Raw genomic sequence first — 17,887 nt, forward strand, 5'->3', positions numbered from 1 at the left:
ACGTAGCAGCGTGGTCCCAATGGCTCTCCCAAACAGCAAGGTGACAGGGAGAAATAGGGAGGTAATCTGAATGCCTAAAGGACTGGATATACGGCTGTCTTTAGATCAATTCCTTTCCGCGCAGCGTTCTGAACCACTTTCTTCAAGGTGCCCATAAATTGTCCAATGACACCATTTGCCTGTGGCCAGAGAGGTGTGCTTTTCTGATGCTTGACGTTCAAGTGACCAAGAAAGTCCATAAACTCTCGGCGTTTGAAAGGTGGACTGGTGTCAGAATTAGGGATGGAAGGAAGACCCCACTGTGCGAAAATATCCAACCTCTGAATGACTTTATCATAGGTGGTTGACGATAGATCTTTCACTAAAGGGAAATGGTAATACTCATCAATAACAACCATGAGATGATGTCCATTGTTAAGGAGCCCAAAGAAACAACTGCAACTCTCTCCCATGCTTGTTTGAGCAGGTCATTCAAAGGATGCTGTGTTGTCTTCGGGGATAAGCAACTGCAGAGGTGACAGGCTTTCAGTTTCTTTTCAACTCGTTCATCAAGGTATGGAAACCACACTAAGGGCCATATTATCAAGAAAGGGCGATACATTATCGCCGCTTTTATCGGCAGGAAACTGCCGCCAAAGCTGCGATAATGGGCTTGATAATATGTCCTTGTGAATTCCCATAGAAACCCAGGTTCCGGTGTGAACATGGGCTTCTATTGGAATTCTCTAAAGGCATATTATCAAGGCCATTATCGCAGCTTTAGCGGCAGTTTCCTGCCGATAAAAGCGGCGATAATGTATCGCCCTTTCTTGATAATATGGCCCTAAGTCCCTAAAGGATCTCTTGGCGGCGACAACTCCACGATGTCCTTCGTTTGGCATTTCAATGACTTGATGTCTCAGGATCTCGGGTATGACAATTCTCGAACCTCATAGTATAACCCCTTCTTGCGTTGCAGAATGTTGTTCCGGAACATTTTTAAATTTCTGAAACTCAACATTATCTGTGAGAGGTCGAGTGCGTATTCTCCATGACTGCGTTGCAATGATATCTCTGAGAGGAGGCGTGTCTCTGTCTGCGTTGGTAGGAGCAATGATCGGCTCGATGGATGCATATGCAGGAGCACTGGACGTTCCTATGAAGTTGATGTACTCTTCAGCTTCTTTAGATGTCGCACTGTGACGCAGTAACAGCACTCTTGAACAGAAGTCATCGGGATTTTGCTCCTTGTGCACAATAGTGTAGTCATACTCTTGCAATCACAACCCCCACATCTCGGTACGAGGGGGCATCTTGGCTTTTAGATTTCCGAAATTGGTGAGCAACGTCTGGTTGTTAGTAATACCAGTAAAATGCTTTCTGTACAGAAACACATGAAAATGTTCATAAGCCCACACCACAGCCAGGATTTCTTTCTCTGGTTGGGAATAGGCCCATTTAGTCTGAGACAGACTTCCGCTGGCAAAGGCCACAATGTGTCTGTTGTGTTGAGAAAGCATCTCACTCAAACCCACCAGGCTTGCATCTACTAGGATTTCAGTATGTAATGGATCAAAATAAGGCATTTCAGTTGCATTTTCAATTGATTATTTTCTTTTCATGAAGCTACAATCACATTCAGAGGACTAATGGAATGGAAACATTTTCTTTGGCAGCTCTCTCAGTGGGGCACTGTGGCAAAGTCACGAATATATCTGGAGCAGTAGCTGGTCATATCTAAGAAAGATCACAGCATGGTTATTATGGGGGACAAGTGGCTGACAATGCTTGTATCCTTTCAGGGTACGGAGTCAGGACCCCCTTGAAAGAAAATATGCCCAAAGAACTTGAGTTTGGTTTTGTGACACTCACACTTCTCTGCATTTAATGTGCAAGTTGCAGCAGCAAGCTAGCCACATAATTGTGTTAGGGCTTTTTCATGAGGCCCTAAACACCAATATATAATCACTGTAAATAAAAACATGCATGACAGGTTGAATTACACAGTGAATTATATCCTTAAATACTTCTGCAGCCAACAACCCACCAAAACGGAGTCTTTTGTATGTGAACAGCCCAATTGGAGTTGAAAAAGTAGTAACGTACCTACAGTTTTCATACAGCTAGAGTTGATGGTATCCTTTGTTCAAATCAAAGAAGGGAGAATTCTTTGGCACCATTCAGCAGTACAGTCATGTCCACTATGTGTGCACCTGGATGTCTTTCTCTATCAATCACTTTGTTAGTGTGGTGCAAATCAACACAGATGCGCATGGCACCCCTACTGTCCTTTTTGGGCATCACCACGATAGGCTAAACCCATGATGTCGGACCAGAGCGCTCGATGATGTCCTGCTTTAACAGTGTCTCCAGTCCTTTCTCAATAGCCTCTTGTCAGTGCTGTGAGAGATGCTGCAGTATTTAGAAAAATCTTAAAACCTGTTTTTTTGTGCAGGACTAACTCGCCTCTTCATTTCTGACCTACACTTAACGCTCCGGGACACTCCTTGAAGCAGCTGTGCACGCTATAAATCGCGGTCACCCTCATCAGCAATACCAGTTGCCTCAAACCCAATGTCATAACCTGCTCAACAGTATTATCATCCAGTATCTGTAATGTTACCAATGTTGTTGTTGCTTAGGTGGCCAAAACAATCTCTTGGTCATCGATGACAGCGCGGAGCAGCATTGTCTGGGCTGAGGGAATGTTTTGAATGTTGAGCCGGTTGGCCCAGCTGCCTGCATGGGTTGGTGGTCCTTAACCTCTGTTGAATAAATACTTGAGAACTGCACTTGGAGCATGTGTGGTGACTTACAAGTAAACATTGGCGACGAGCCCCTCCTGGGGACAGGCGGACGCCCACCTTCCCCTGTGCACCCACAAAGAACGAGTGGCAGCTGAGAGAGACAAATCTTTCAAACACACTGAGTTGTTCGTGGCTGAACAGCACTTGCAAAGGGACAAGTTGTACTGGTTGAGGTAGTCATGAGTACTAGTGCTGTGAATCTGGTGGAGAATGTGTGCTTTTGAGCACTAACCACTAACTGTAGTGCATTGGGAGGAGTGCTCGAGCGTTGCAGTGTGAGGCCGTGGTAACCCGGTCATTGGAGCCTTAGCAATACAACGATCATGTGAGGAACGCTCAAGTGTGTGAGTGAGAGGCCCTTAGCAACGAGAAGACATGTGCTGCACTTTAGATATTGTTGCTAGGATTCTAACTGCCCAGTATTCTAAATTTGATACACAAATTGAAAGTACGTGCGACATAGCAGTAAATGTTGCAGCGACCAATAGATGAATGAGCGCAGTAGAACTGTCAATGTTCTCCATTGCTTATAAGTATGTCTGTTTCAATAGCTTGGCACCCTGGACCCTGGGTGGGAAAGGAGCTGGGTGAATGTTGGCTGTGATGTTGAGTTGAGGAAGGCTGCATCACCATATGTAGTGACATATTGCACTCTGTGAAGATTGATCGGATTACTTAAGAAACTTCTCCTAATTTGGTTAAAATCGCAGAGCAACTGCAGGGTTGTTGCATTGGGCTTCTTTTCCCAAAGAAGTCTGACACTGACAGCAACAATATCTAAAGTGCGGCACATGATTCACATTATAGCAAGAATGGCTTGTGCAGGTGGAGTTTCTGAGGAGCTACCATGCACCTGCAGTGCGGTCTGATATCCCCCAGATACAGGTTTTGGGAATGACATGTTTTCAGAACCCTTGGAAGCTGGAGGTCATTGGGGGGAGAGCCCTCTGCGGATCATATAAATTTACCAAACCCAAGGCTTCTTCGTCCAATTTAAAGGAGGATTCGAAAGCATTGGATAGCGTAGGGGTAAAAATTACTATTCCCACTCCAGAGAGTGCAACAGTAGGGAAAGCGTTGGATAGCGTAGGGGTAAAAATGACTATTCCCACTCCAGAGAGTGCAACAGTAGGGAAAGCGTTGGATAGCGTAGGGGTAAAAATGACAATTCCCACTCCAGTGAGTGCAACAGTAGGGAAAGCGTTGGATAGCGTAGGGGTAAAAATGACTATTCCCACTCCAGTGAGTGCAACAGTAGGGAAAGCGTTGGATAGCGTAGGGGTAAAAATTACTATTCCCACTCCAGTGAGTGCAATAGTAGGGAAAGTAAATACATCATATATAAATATAAATAACATAAATATTAATACCAATTACAAAATAATTAAAATATTTTACAATTTGATAAAACATATTAATTAATCAATTAAAATTACAAATAAAAATCGAATAATAATAAAAATTACCTACTAATACTAATTATTTACCAATTACCAATAAATTAATTTACAATATAAAAATAAATCAAAATTAGACACAAAAAATATTTTAAAAATGTAATTACTTACAATTAAATTACTTCTCAAGCTATTCCCCTATAAACACACAACCCACTACAGAAAATAATGTAATAAAAGTAACATATTTATCAATTAATCAATTACAATAAATTACCAATTATATTTTAATTAATTACCAATTAATAATTAATTAACAATTAATTCTAAATAAATACCAATAAATAAATTAACATATTTAATTAATTATAATTAAATTACTTCCCACCCTATTCCCCTATAAACCCACAACCCGCTAGAGAAAATAACTTACTAAAATTAACATATTTATCAATTAATCAATTAAAATTAATTACCAATTATATTGTAATTAATTACCAATTAATAATTAATTAACAATTAATTTTAAATAAATACCAATAAATAAATTAACATATTTAATTAATTATAATTAAATTACTTCCCACCCTATTCCCCTATAAACTCACAACCCGCCACAGAATTATATTACACAAAAATTTAAAATTAATATTAACTTACCTTAAATTCGATATTTTTTTGTCTATACTATATCTAGTCGATATTATATCCATTCTATATTTTTGATTCGATATTATGTCAATTCTATTCGATATAACATTTTTCTAGTCAATATTTTGGTAGTCTATATTATGTCTAGTCGATATTTTGTCTATTCTATATTTTTTACTCGATATAATGTCTAGTCAATAATTAAAACTCGATATTTTGTCTCTATACCGCTTCACGCCCGAGAGCACTAACCCAGCTGTGTCCACCACTCACCAGCTGGCAAAGGAGCAATGGATCCTCCTACACCCTCCACAGCAAACGGTAAAGAACGCGGTGGACCGGGGTGCGAGGAGGGGCCCTAAAGCAAGCACCTGACAACCCCTCAAGAGAAAAACAACTCTCTAGCAGATCCCTAGGAATTCAAAGCTGTGGACACTCAGAATACAACCTGGAGGCCAGAAACCAAGTAAGTACAATGCAGGAATCTCCTAAAAACTGAACCATTCACAACATCACAGACTTGAGGGAAGCGAGTGAGAAATATCATATGAAACAGCGGATCTTACATTTCCCCCTGTGAATCACTGCTGGGAACCAGGAACCCCATCTAATTACCTCAGGTGATTTGAACCTCCAAACAATACACAACAATACTGATTCAAGTATAGGTTCATATATAAACAAATTGTGGAATAGTTTGTTTGATTCAAAAACAAAAAATATGTGACATTTTTAATTTTTGTAGGGAAACTTGGAGATTGCATGCTGTGCCTTTGTCGGCGACTACACATATTGTTCCAGTTGAGGTCTCCCATAATCCATACTCGATTCTGTTTACTGGACTTACTTTGCCCCCACGAATTAAGGTAATGATGCCCACTTAATTGTCACTTCAAATTTCTTCACGTTTACAGAACTTTTTGAAACTTTGAATTTTCAACTTTTCTTTCTTATGCATATTTACTTTATCAAACTGCTGATAATATTTAATTGTATAAACTTTCGCAAACTAAGTACTAATGAAAATAAATAGATGAATAAGTAAATAAGTGCTTTGCTCCGTAGGTTTACGTGTGACACCATTAGTCTGGATAGCTGCAGCACCAATGTGCATTGCATCTTAAAAGAAAATGTTCCTTAAGGTGTGATTGGTGAACAATCAGCCTGGAAGCCATTGTCCTCACAAGGTTTGCGTTCAATTACCATGCAAGACGATAACACTGTGCCACCTGAGGCACATCATTTTCCAATCCCTTGTTAAATTAAACTGGCTGCATGCTATTAAAATACCTTATGAAGTGCCTTGAAGCTGGAGTGTAGGACCAGGGGGCAGCACATCTACCTTATAGTCCACTGTAGCAGAAAATTGCTCATTGATGATCAAAACGGATAATAAAGACATTTGTTGTGTTGTCTGAATCACAATGGGAATAACTTGTCAAGACCTATTATATGAGGCCTATTAAATGATAATATATTTTACACCAAGGACCCCGCATAATTAACAGGTGTGGCTAGATAGGCTAGTGAAAGAGCAGAGTAACACTAACAACAACCAATTATATTGCAAGATACTTTGGGCCTGATTCACAAAGGGCCTCCGCACTCGTGGCAGAGTCCCCGCAATCGTGAAGGAGACTCCACACTCGGGGCGGGGATTCCGGAGCAAGTGTGGTGACCAGGGCCGGACTGGGAACCAAAACCGGCCCTGACAAAGTGCTCGGCCGGCCCCCACCCCTACTTCTGGGAGTTGCGGGTGCGGCTGAGCTCTTTGCCAGGGCTGGTTTTCAGATGATTTTGTTACAGGGCCGATTTTGCAGTTATGCTGCAAAAACGCAGCCCTGTAACTAAAACGGCCCCCAGGGGCCCAAAACCACCCCCCATCCGTGTGGTGCACCGGGGGATTGCCCGGTGCCCGCTACGGCCAGTCAGGCCCTGGTGGTGACTCCCCCACGTCTGCGGGACCTCCATCACGAGTGGGGAGGACCTTTGTGAACCAGGTCCCCAGATTCGAACATACCTGCAGACGTAGTTCTCCCTACAGGCATCCAGAGGGGTTAGGCAGTTCGGTCTCTCTGTGGCCTCATAAGAGCAGGCCGGGACAATGGTCTGTCTCCGCCGCTCGGCGCATGCGGTGTCGTCACATGGGCAGAAGAGTAGCTCATGGGTGTACTGGAAAGGCACGCGGTCGAAGAACTTTCGCAGTGCCTTATGACACTTGGAGCGGTTGCATATGTCAGCCCGCCCTTGCCGTCGAATGCAGACTGAGACGTAGTCCGTTCGTAGTTTTTGGCATGTCCCGTCCATGTTGCAAGCTTTGGCGGCATCAAGGCAGCGGTTGACTTGGGTCACTTCATTTTCAGAACCTGCACAAGCACACAACCAAGACAAGTTCATCAGCATTAAAATAAACACTTCCAGAGTGAGAAATCTCTTTTCTTCTACAAACAAAGGTGCAATAAGGAAAACTATACAACATTCTTAGCTGTCCTCATTAATAAATGCATTTAAATCAACGCATCAGAATCCCTTCAGGTTTGTGGGCCCAACAGTGGTGGTTGAGGCCTTTTTCGCCTGATGTCCCAGGGCCCGGCCTACTATGGATCCTGAGCAACGGGGCCAAGTACCCCTTCTGCGCTTGACCCTCAGTGGTAGCTGTGAGCGAGGAGTCAAAATCCCCCTTAGGGGGAAGTGTGAATACAGATCAGTGAACACGACTCATACCTTCGAGACAGCACCACGGGTGTCAATAAATCAATGTCTATTTAAATTCTTATTTTTTAAATAAAAGAAGCATTTTATTGATAACTCTGCTCAATAAAGAAATGTTACAACATGGATAAACAATAACAGATTTTCCATTGAAGTCAGGGCTCTAGCATTTCACTGACAGATCCCTGCCCACCCACTCTTCGTCCTGTGCTCGGGATATTTCCCCATTCTTATGTGGCCACATCCGGGAAAGATCCCTAACAGCCACATCCCAAGAGTTCACTCTGACTCTTAAAACGTAGTCAAAGGTATCTTGGCCCTTACTCCGAAGTCCCACAACGCAAGCCATGGGCGTGACTAGAGTTCACACCTGGATGTCAGCCACAGTGATATGTGCATCATAGGGTTAATCTGTGGCTCCTACGCTTTATGGTTCCCTAATCAGCCCCATCTCCTTCCTTGGATGCATCCCGGTCGCTTCCTTGTGATCTCTGTTACACTGAGACAGAGCAGTGAAAAGAGGGGGTGGCATTGCTGTTGTGTACATCCACACTTATAATTGTGTCACTTTTCACTCAAATGAGTTTCAGGGGGCAGAATCATTGGGTTTTTGCATCCCACTTTCAGCAAACATATCCCTGGCCGGAGTTGGTATAACACCCCCTGGCCCTTCGGGAGTATTTCTACCTTCCCTCCCTGGATGAGTTCCTATCTAAATACGCGATAAAATACTCTAATTTTACAATTTTAGGAGACCTTAACACACATGTGGACTGTCCCTCTGACCCACATGGCAACTTCTCTTAGATAACATGTCATCATGGGGGTAGGCAGACAAAATATCGAAATTAAAATATCGATATACAATAATATCGATGTTTTAATTTCGACAGTACAGAATATCGATGTCCAGAATATCGACAGACAGAATATCGTTTTTTTAAGGTCTGTATGTTACTAATATCGAATTTTACTAATATCGAAAAAAAAATGAGTGTTATGTATTTTATTATGTTGTTTATATGTTTGTTAAACATGTTTTGTAATGTATGTTTGAAAATTTGTAAATTTGTTTACATTTTGCGTTTTAGTATCAGAGCGGGTTGTGGGTTTATAGGGGAATAGGGTGGGAAGTAATTTAATAATAATTAATTAATTAATATATGTTTGTAAATATTTTTAATTAATAATTAATTGGTAATTAATTATTTTAATTAGTTAATTAATTAATATAATTTTGTACATATTTTTAATTAATAATTAATTGGTAATTAATTATTATTAATTAGTTAATTATATTAATTCGAGTAATTGTTTTATATATAATTTTTTGTTATTGTTAATTAATTAATTGGGAAAAATAATATTAATTATTAAATTTAATTAATTACAGCTAATGTGCTAATATATTTACTTTATTGTTTATTAATAATTAATTGGTAATTAAATAAGATTAATTAATTTTGGGTAAAGGAGTATTTTTAGGGTTCAGGGTCAGTTTTCAGTTTTTGGGTAAAGGGGTATTTTTAGGGTTCAGGGTCAGTTTTTAGTTTTTGGGTAAAGGGTTATTTTTAGGGTTCAGGGTCAGTTTTCAGTTTTTGGGTAAAGGGGTATTTTTTGGGTTCAGGGTCAGTTTTCAGTTTTTGGGTAAAGGGGTATTTTTAGGGTTCAGGGACAGTTTTCAGTTTCTGGGTAAAGGGGTATTTTTTGGGTTCAGGGTCAGTTTTCAGTTTTTGGGTAAAGGGGTATTTTTAGGGTTCAGGGTCAGTTTTCAGTTTTTGGGTAAAGGGGTATTTTTAGGGTTCAGGGTCAGTTTTGGGTTTTTGGGTAAAGGGGTATTTTTAGGGTTCAGGGTCAGTTTTCAGTTTTTGGGTAAAGGGGTATTTTTAGGGTTCAGGGTCAGTTTGGGGTTTTTGGGTAAAGGGGTATTTTTAGGGTTCAGGGTCAGTTTTGGGTTTCTGGGGTACAGTCGTACAGGGTAAAAATAAAATAAATTTAAATTAAATCAATTAAAGGAAATTAAAAAAAATAAAATTACATTAAATTATTAAGTTTTTAATTTATTTTAAATGTATATGTATTAGTTTTAATTTTTTTATTATGTTTTAATATTTGTATTTAATATTTGTAAAATTATATGTATTTTAAAATTATTTTTACATTATTATTAATACATTTAAAAAAACGATATTTTTAATTTCAATATTTTTGTACTACGATATTTTTTCGATATTTTTGTACTTACCTTTATGAAGATATGACTCCGATATTTTTGATTTCGATATTTTTGTGTCGATATTTTTGTATGTAGATATTCTGTCTGTCGATATTATGTCAGACATTCCATCATGGGACATGCAGCAGTTCGTAACCCTGCCAACCCATGTAGCGGGTCACACATTACACACCATTTTCTCTAATGGCCAAGTCCTGGTGTCTGATATTAAACACTCACTTCAGACTGATCAAGCTTGTATTTATTTTATTTCCAAGTTGGACTATGGCCTTCATGGACGCACAACCTGTTCCCATGTTTCCCGCAGAAACTGGCCCACAGTTATTCTTTTTGTGTTTTTTTAACAATCCTCTAAAGTCGTATATTTTATTCTTAAAACATGTGTTTTAATGTAACCATATTGTAAAGGTTTTAATTAACTATATGCAATAAAAATGTACTTACTTACTTACTGGCCCAGTTTCTCCTGTGGGTTCAGTAGCTCCTTGAGTGAGCACCCCCATGTATGAGTGGGGATATTGACGTGGATGCCCTGTCGGGTAATGCCTGGCTTTCACAGAAGGCTGACACCATTGCTCCTATCAAACACAGAGATACCACCTCGGTGGTCAAATGACAATCCGCACCCTGGTTCAATGAGGAGCTGAAAGAGCTTTGCAAACTCAGAAAAAGACTCTAAAGATGTTGTAGGCATCACTACTTTCCCAAGAACAAATGAATCTATAAAAATTCCTTAAAATAAATACCACCCCTGTTGTTTAATTAAATAAATACCACCAAACAATCAAGAAAACCCAATTAGACTTACTCACAGCTTAAATTGACACCTTCCATAACAAACTTGGGGCCATATTATCAAGAAAGGACGATATATTATCGCTGCTTTTATCGACAGGAAACTGCTGCTAAAGCAACGATGATGGGCTTGATAATATGCCCTTGTGATTTCCCATAGCAGCCCAGGTTAACACTAGAACCTGGGCTGCTATGGGAATTCACAAGGACATATTATCAAGCCCATTATAGCCGCTTTAGCAGCAGTTTCCTGCCGATAAAAGCGGCGATAATGTATCGCCCTTTCTTGATAATATGGCCCTGGGTGAGCTATTCAAAATCGTCATACACCCAGACGCCCTGCTTCAGCCATTGACGCCTCGCTCAAGCTAAGAACCCAACTTTCAGATTTCTTCGATACAAAAATAAAAACATTTCTATATTCCCTTCAGTTGCCATTCCCCGAGTCTATGGTATGGCAGGAGGCCTCGTCTACACCCAGTGGCCCCTCCTTGCAAGAGTTTCCTCAAATTTCGATGGAGAAATCTGCTCCGGCCCCCAGCATGTGCAAATCCTGGTCTCCAGAGGATCCATGTCACTCCCACATTCTTGTTTCTAACGGCGTGGCAATAAACTCCACCCTAAACAAACTAGTAAGTCTGCCTTTACAGACGGCCATTGTTCCTAGATGTTGGAAACAGGCTAAATTAATTCCTCTCCTAAAAAGGGCCATCAGTTGACAAATTCAGTCTGTCTGCCTGTAGGCCTCAATTCAGTGACAGAGGTTAACAAGCATTGGCATAGCCAATAGGTCTCGCCTTTGGGACCTTATAAGTATTTCATTCTGCAGCACACTATCCTTGGTGCAACATCAACTGTTGCATGGCTAAACACTTATAATGTCCCAAAAGCGAGACTTATTGGCTATGCCAATGCTTGTTATATGTGGCAGCCCCCCTAATGAGTGTGAGCTTCCTCTGATGTGGAAATGTTAGTGCTGCAGGGCTCTGCATGTGCAAGCTTACATACATGTCACCCTTCCAGTGCTGCAGGATTCGAATAGTATGAGCTTGTTCCCACTAAAGTAACTCACTCCAGGTGCTGCAGGTCTCTGATGTGAGCTCCAGCTGGTACAGAACCCTTAGTGCTGCAGTAATGTGGGATTCATGTGACCCTTCTAGTGCTGCAGGTCTCTGGTGTGGATATCCTAGTGCTGCAGGTATCTGGTGTGGATATCCTAGTGCTGCAGGTCTCCGGTGTGGATATCCTAGTGCTGCAGGTCTCTGGTGTGGATATCCTAGTGCTGCAGGTCTCTGGTGTGGATATCCTAGTGCTGCAGGTCTCTGGTGTGGATATCCTAGTGCTGCAGGTCTCTGGTGTGGATATCCTAGTGCTGCAGGTCTCTGGTGTGGATATCCTAGTGCTGCAGGTCTCTGGTGTGGATATCCCAGTGCTGCAGGTCTCTGGTGTGAATATCCTAGTGCTGCAGGTCTCTGGTGTGGATATCCTAGTGCTGCAGGTCTCTGGTGTGGATATCCTAGTGCTGCAGGTCTCTGGTGTGGATATCCTAGTGCTGCAGGTCTCTGGTGTGGATATCCTAGTGCTGCAGGTCTCTGGTGTGAATATCCTAGTGCTGCAGGTCTCTGGTGTGGATATCCTAGTGCTGCAGGTCTCTGGTGTGGATATCCTAGTGCTGCAGGTCTCTGGTGTGGATATCCTAGTGCTGCAGGTCTCTGGTGTGGATATCCTAGTGCTGCAGGTCTCTGATGTGGATATCCTAGTGCTGCAGGGCTCCAGCAGCTATAGTGACCTTATTTCGATATTAGATATCACGCTCCCAGTGCTGCAGGATTCCAAAAGCGTCAGCATCCTCTGGTACGGAAGCTTTAGTGCTGCTGGACTCCAGAAGAGGGAACTTCTTTCGGGATTTCGTGACATCCTTCCAGTGTCGCAGGATTCCTCTGATACTGAACCCCTACTGCTGCAGGACTGCAGCAGTGTGAGGTTCATCTGGCGTGGAAGTCCTAGTACTGCAGGACACGAGCAGTGGGAGATTAATTTGCTATGCCCCATCCCCTCTTCCCCCTGTCCGTAGGACTCCAGCAATGTGAACTTCCTCTAATATGGACATATCAGTGCTGTAGGAATCCAGCAGCATGAGCTTCTGTCGGTATTACATCTCAATCAATCAATCAATCAATCAATCAATCATTTGTAAAGTGCACTGATCGAGTAACCAGGTCTTGAGTATCCTCCTGAAGGTCAGCAGGTTTTGGGTCTGTCGTAGGCTCAGTGGGAGGGTGTCTCACTCTTCCATGGCTGCAGGATTTGAGAAATGTGAGCTTCCTCATGTAAAGTACTCCAAGTACTGCAGGACTCCAGCAATGTGAACGCCCTCTGACACTAAGCCCTAAAGGACCCCACAACACCAGCAGTGCAGGGGGAATCCGACCTCCAAAGGGCCCCACCATGGTGCAGAGCGGGAATATCGACGGAAAAATATCGTGTGACAAATATCCCCGCAGAAATATCGAAAAGAAGAAATATCGACAACAAAAATATAGTTTGACCAGAATATGGACTGACAGGTAAGTAATATCGATAACAAGAATATAGTTGAAATATTATCGTTTACAAAAATATAGTTTACAAAAATATCGATTTTTTAATAATGATATGTATTTTAGTGTTTTTAATGAGAATTGTTTGTCATTTTATTATATGTTGTAGAATTGTATTAGGTATTAATGTATTTTATGTTGAATTTTGTGTTATTAGTTCCGTAGCGGGTTGTGGGTTTATAGGGGAATAGGGTGGGAAGTAATTTAAATATATAAAATTAATTGATTAATTAATGTGTTAATTTAATATTATTTGTTTAATAATTATTTGTTAATTAATTTCAATTATTCAATTACTAATTAATTATGTTAATTAATTATGTTAATTAATTTTAGGTGTGTGTAGTGGAGTTTATATGTGAAAATGGTGTGAAGTAATTACATTTTTATTGAATAATTATTAAATAATTTATAAATTAATTATCATTAATTAATCATTAGTAAATAATTTTAGGTTTGTGTTGTGGTGTTTATAAGTGTATATGGTGTGAAAGCTGTCAATTAATAATTAATTAATTAATGAATTAATTAAATTAAAAATACATTAATTTTCATTAATTTAATAGTAAATATTAAATGTAATTGAGTAATTAATTTTAGGTGTGTAGGTCTTAGTTAATAATAATATATTTAAATGTATATATTAATTATGTTTATATTTTAAATTAAATTTAATAAAAAATTTGATAGTTTGTTTTTTTATTGTTTTGAGTTCCAGTGCTTTCCCTACTGGTGTACCCTGTGGAGTGGGAATAGTAATTTTTACCCCTACGTGATCCAACGCTTTCCCTACTGTTGCACCCTCTGGAGTGGGAATAGTAATTTTTACCCCTACGCGATCCAACGCTTTCCCTGCTGTTGCACCCTTTGGAGTGGGAATAGTAATTTTTACTCCTACGCTATCCAACGCTTTCCTTACTGTTGCACCCTCTGGAGTGGGAATAGTAATTTTCACCCCTACGCTATCCAACGCTTTCCCTACTGTTGCACCCTCTGGAGTGGGAATAGTAATTTTTACCCCTACGCGATCCAACGCTTTCCCTACTGTTGCATTAATTGCAGTTAGAATAGTAATTTTTACCCCTACGCTATCCAACACTTTCCCTACTGTTGCACCCTTTGGAGTGGGAATAGTAATTTTTACCCCTACGCTATCCAATGCTTTCCCTACTGTTGCACCCTCTGGAGTGGGAATAGTAATTTTTACCCCTACGCTATCCAACGCTTTCCCTACTGTTGCACCCTGTGGAGTGAGAATAGTAATTTTTACCCCTATGCTATCCAGCGCTTTCCCTACTGTTGCACCCTTTGGAGTGGGAATAGTAATTTTTACACCTACGCTATCCAGCGCTTTCCCTACTGTTGCACCCTTTGGAGTGGGAATAGTAATTTTTACCCCTACGCTATCCAACGCTTTCCCTACTGTTGCACCCTCTGGAGTGGGCATAGTAATTTTTACCCCTACGCTATCCAACGCTTTCCCTACTGTTGCACCCTTTGGAGTGGGAATAGTAATTTTTACCCCTAGCCTATCCAACGCTTTCCCTACTGTTGCACTCACTGGAGTTGTAATAGTAATTTTTACCCCTACGCCATCCTACGCTTTCCCTACTGTTGCACCCTCTGGAGTGGGAATAGTAATTTTTACCCCTATGCTATCCAGCACTCTCCCTACTGTTGCACCCTTTGGAGTGGGAATAGTAATTTTAACCCCTACGCTATCCAATGCTTTCCCTACTGTTGCACCCTCTGGAGTGTTAATAGTAATTGTTACCCCTACGCTATCCAGCGCTTTCCCTACTGTTGCACCCTTTGGAGTGGGAATAGTAATTTTTACCCCTACGCTATCCAACGCTTTCCCTACTGTTGCACTCACTGAAGTTGGAATAGTAATGTTTACCCCTACGCTATCCAACGCTTTCCCAACTGTTGGACTCACTAGATTGGGAATAGTAATTATTACCCGTACGCTATCCAGCGCTTTTCCTACTGTTGCACCCTCTGGTGTGGGAATAGTAATTTTTACCCCTACGCTATCCAGCGCTTTCCCTACTGTTGCACCCTTTAGAGTGGGAATAGTAATTTTTACCCCTAAGCTATCCAATGCTTTCCCTACTGTTGCACCCTTTGGAGTGGGAATAGGCATTTTTACCACTACGCTATCCAACGCTTTCCCTACTGTTGCACCCTGTGGAGTGGGAATAGTAATTTTTACCCCTACGCTATCCAGCGCTTTTCCTACTGTTGCACTCACTGGAGTGGGAATAGTAATTTTTAGCCCTTCGCTATCAAATGTTTTAACTACTAAGGTTTTTATATTTTCAATAAATGTATGTATTATTATTTTTATATACTTTTATGTGTTAAATCTATACTACTAATATAAAGAGAGAACAGACACCTTTTGGCAAGGTAAACACGGAAACCACAGCGCCAATCTACACACCCAATACATTGTTGGAATCCTCAGGGTGTGCAGATGGATATAGGCGACAGAAAAAAAAAAAAACGTAAATTAAAAAATTAACATTTCAAAACAAAGTAGTTCCCTAAAATTAGCGCCGGCCGCGAAGTAGCGCTGAACTCGACCTACACGTGATGACGACATGCGGGGGAGGAGCGGTGACATGCGGCGAGGAGTGCCGTGGAGTCTGGAGTGGGCCGCTCAGGTAAGGCAAAGAGCGTTATATAAATATAATATGCCTGTGATTTGCGCGTCATTTCAAAAACTCTCCCCTGTGTCCTTAAACAAACATTTAACCTTTCCCTCTGAGTGAAAGCCCGGGTTTTGTGTTTGCACAGCAACGCTCTGGACTCATTGTCACACGTGAAGTGCGAGAAGCGTGTTCTGGTTGGATTTCCAGTGAATAGTTGTCTGTGGGCGGGTCAGCGCCGAGCGAGGTGCAGGGATCTTGTGACCCGGACCCAGCTTAACTCTGTGCCTCTAGGGCCCTCTGCTGGAAATAACGCAAGTGCCAGTATTCCATAGCAGCGGTGCAGAGGTAGTGTAACTAGCAGCAGTGCTGAAGTGTGTTTTATGGCCGTGGTGCTCCGTGTAATTTACTGTAGCGAGTTTTGTGTATTTCTATCAGTGGCGCTTTGTGTTTCTGAATTGCAGCAGTGGCTTTTAGTAGAGTTTGTCTGTCCTGTGGCAGTTTTACATACTTGGAATAGTCGTGTTTGCACCAGTGATGCTCGCACGTTTTATTTAGTTGCTGCTTTGTTGTTCTGCAGATGATTCTCTGGCGGTGTTCACTGCTACTTTCTGTACTTGACGTCAGCTCTCGAGCATTTCACACGGCACTCCCTGATCCTCTGCTGGAGTGGGTGGCCCGTACTGAGGTGGATTAAACGCAGGTAGGGGCTCTACGGGGTTAAAGTAAGGTGTAGGGGGCTAAAGAAGGGCTGACGAATGTCAGCATCTGCTCCGAGCAGAAGGTGAGAGGCGCAGGACAGGGTCAGCCTGTTTCATGGTCTCGTGGGCTGATTCCCCGGATATTAGCACAAATATTGCCTGCAATTAACAAAGGTGCATGCACGCGCCTATATCGTGCAAGAGGCCCTTACAGTGCGTTTTAAGTACAAAACTAGCCTGCTATGCAAATGCTGGGCACTTTTTCAGCTATCTGGACTGCTATTAGGGGCACTTTTATTTCTGCCCCAGTACGACCCTGGGGTTGAGGCTACCGATGGGTTCAGCTGGGTGATGAGGGCCCTGCACTTGTGTGTGTGTGTGGGGGGGGGGGGGGGGAGGTTGAGGGGTCATTCAGGGTGTGTAATTGCAGAACAGATGAAAGGTGCACGCTCTCTGGTCATGAGGGTGTGAACTTGGTTTCGGGGCCTGTTTTCCAGGTGGTTGCTGTATACCGAGGGGCTTCTGTCTGTAAGTGGGTGTTGGGGGGGAGCTGTACGGGGCCTGAGCTGGGAATGTCTGCAGAGGGCTGAGGGGTCGGGCGGGGCAGGTCTCACGCGTATCCCCTCCCTCCTCAGGTGAAAGTCTGGTTCCAGTACCAGTGGACCAAGTTCAAGCGACCGAAACTGGAGGAGGAGGGCTCGGAGTCATCCCAAAAGAAGAATGGCACGCACCACATCAACAAGTGGCGAATAGCCACCAAGCAGGTTAGCCCCGAAGAGATGGATGTGACCTCCAATGACTGAGCCCTCCCCAGGCTACCGAAGATGTACTGTACCTGCCGCCACCGCTCTTACCTCCGCACAGACACTGCGGAGAGAACAGGGCGCCCAAAATCACACAGCGCGGCTCTGCGCTGGGAATATTCGGGGGGAGCAAAACAATGTTTTCTAGAAATAAAACTGAACCAATGACAGGGGGAGACAAGGAAGAGAGGCCCGGAGCCAGGTAGCAACGCTTGAGGATGGGTGGCAGACGTACGTACCAAACAGGCACCAACCCACGGTGATGTGCCAGGATTCAATGTTTCTTGTAGGTCTGCTCATAAGAAAGTAAACATATCCACAGTACATTTTGCACTTGACAGTTTGCCCATATCATCTGAACAAAATCAATTCAGCCATGTCTTCGAAACAACCTAAAATCATAAAACCTTAATTTCAGAAACTTGAATTGCACGGGAAGTGTTTAAAGAAACATTTCAATTTTTTTTTATTTGCGCTAGGTTACATGTTCTTTAATTTATTAGTGCGTTTTGGGTTTGACTGGAAATGCACCAAATCTATACTACTATTATA

The 17,887-nt window shown here is 42.0% G+C and overlaps 1 protein-coding gene across 1 annotated transcript in view; it reads right to left on the bottom strand.

The window, feature by feature from the left end:
- GFRA4 (GDNF family receptor alpha 4) overlaps positions 1 to 17,887 on the bottom strand; it is a 779,926-nt gene that overhangs the window by 98,316 nt on the left and 663,723 nt on the right. Inside the window, exon 4 of the mRNA XM_086964305.1 lies at positions 6,855 to 7,200. Within this exon, the coding sequence (XP_086820431.1) occupies positions 6,855 to 7,200 (346 nt within the window). The remainder of the gene's footprint in view (positions 1 to 6,854; positions 7,201 to 17,887) is intronic.

This window comes from Lissotriton vulgaris, chromosome 3_2 (assembly GCF_964263255.1).
Source record: "Lissotriton vulgaris chromosome 3_2, aLisVul1.2, whole genome shotgun sequence".
Lineage (NCBI taxonomy): Eukaryota > Metazoa > Chordata > Amphibia > Caudata > Salamandridae > Lissotriton > Lissotriton vulgaris.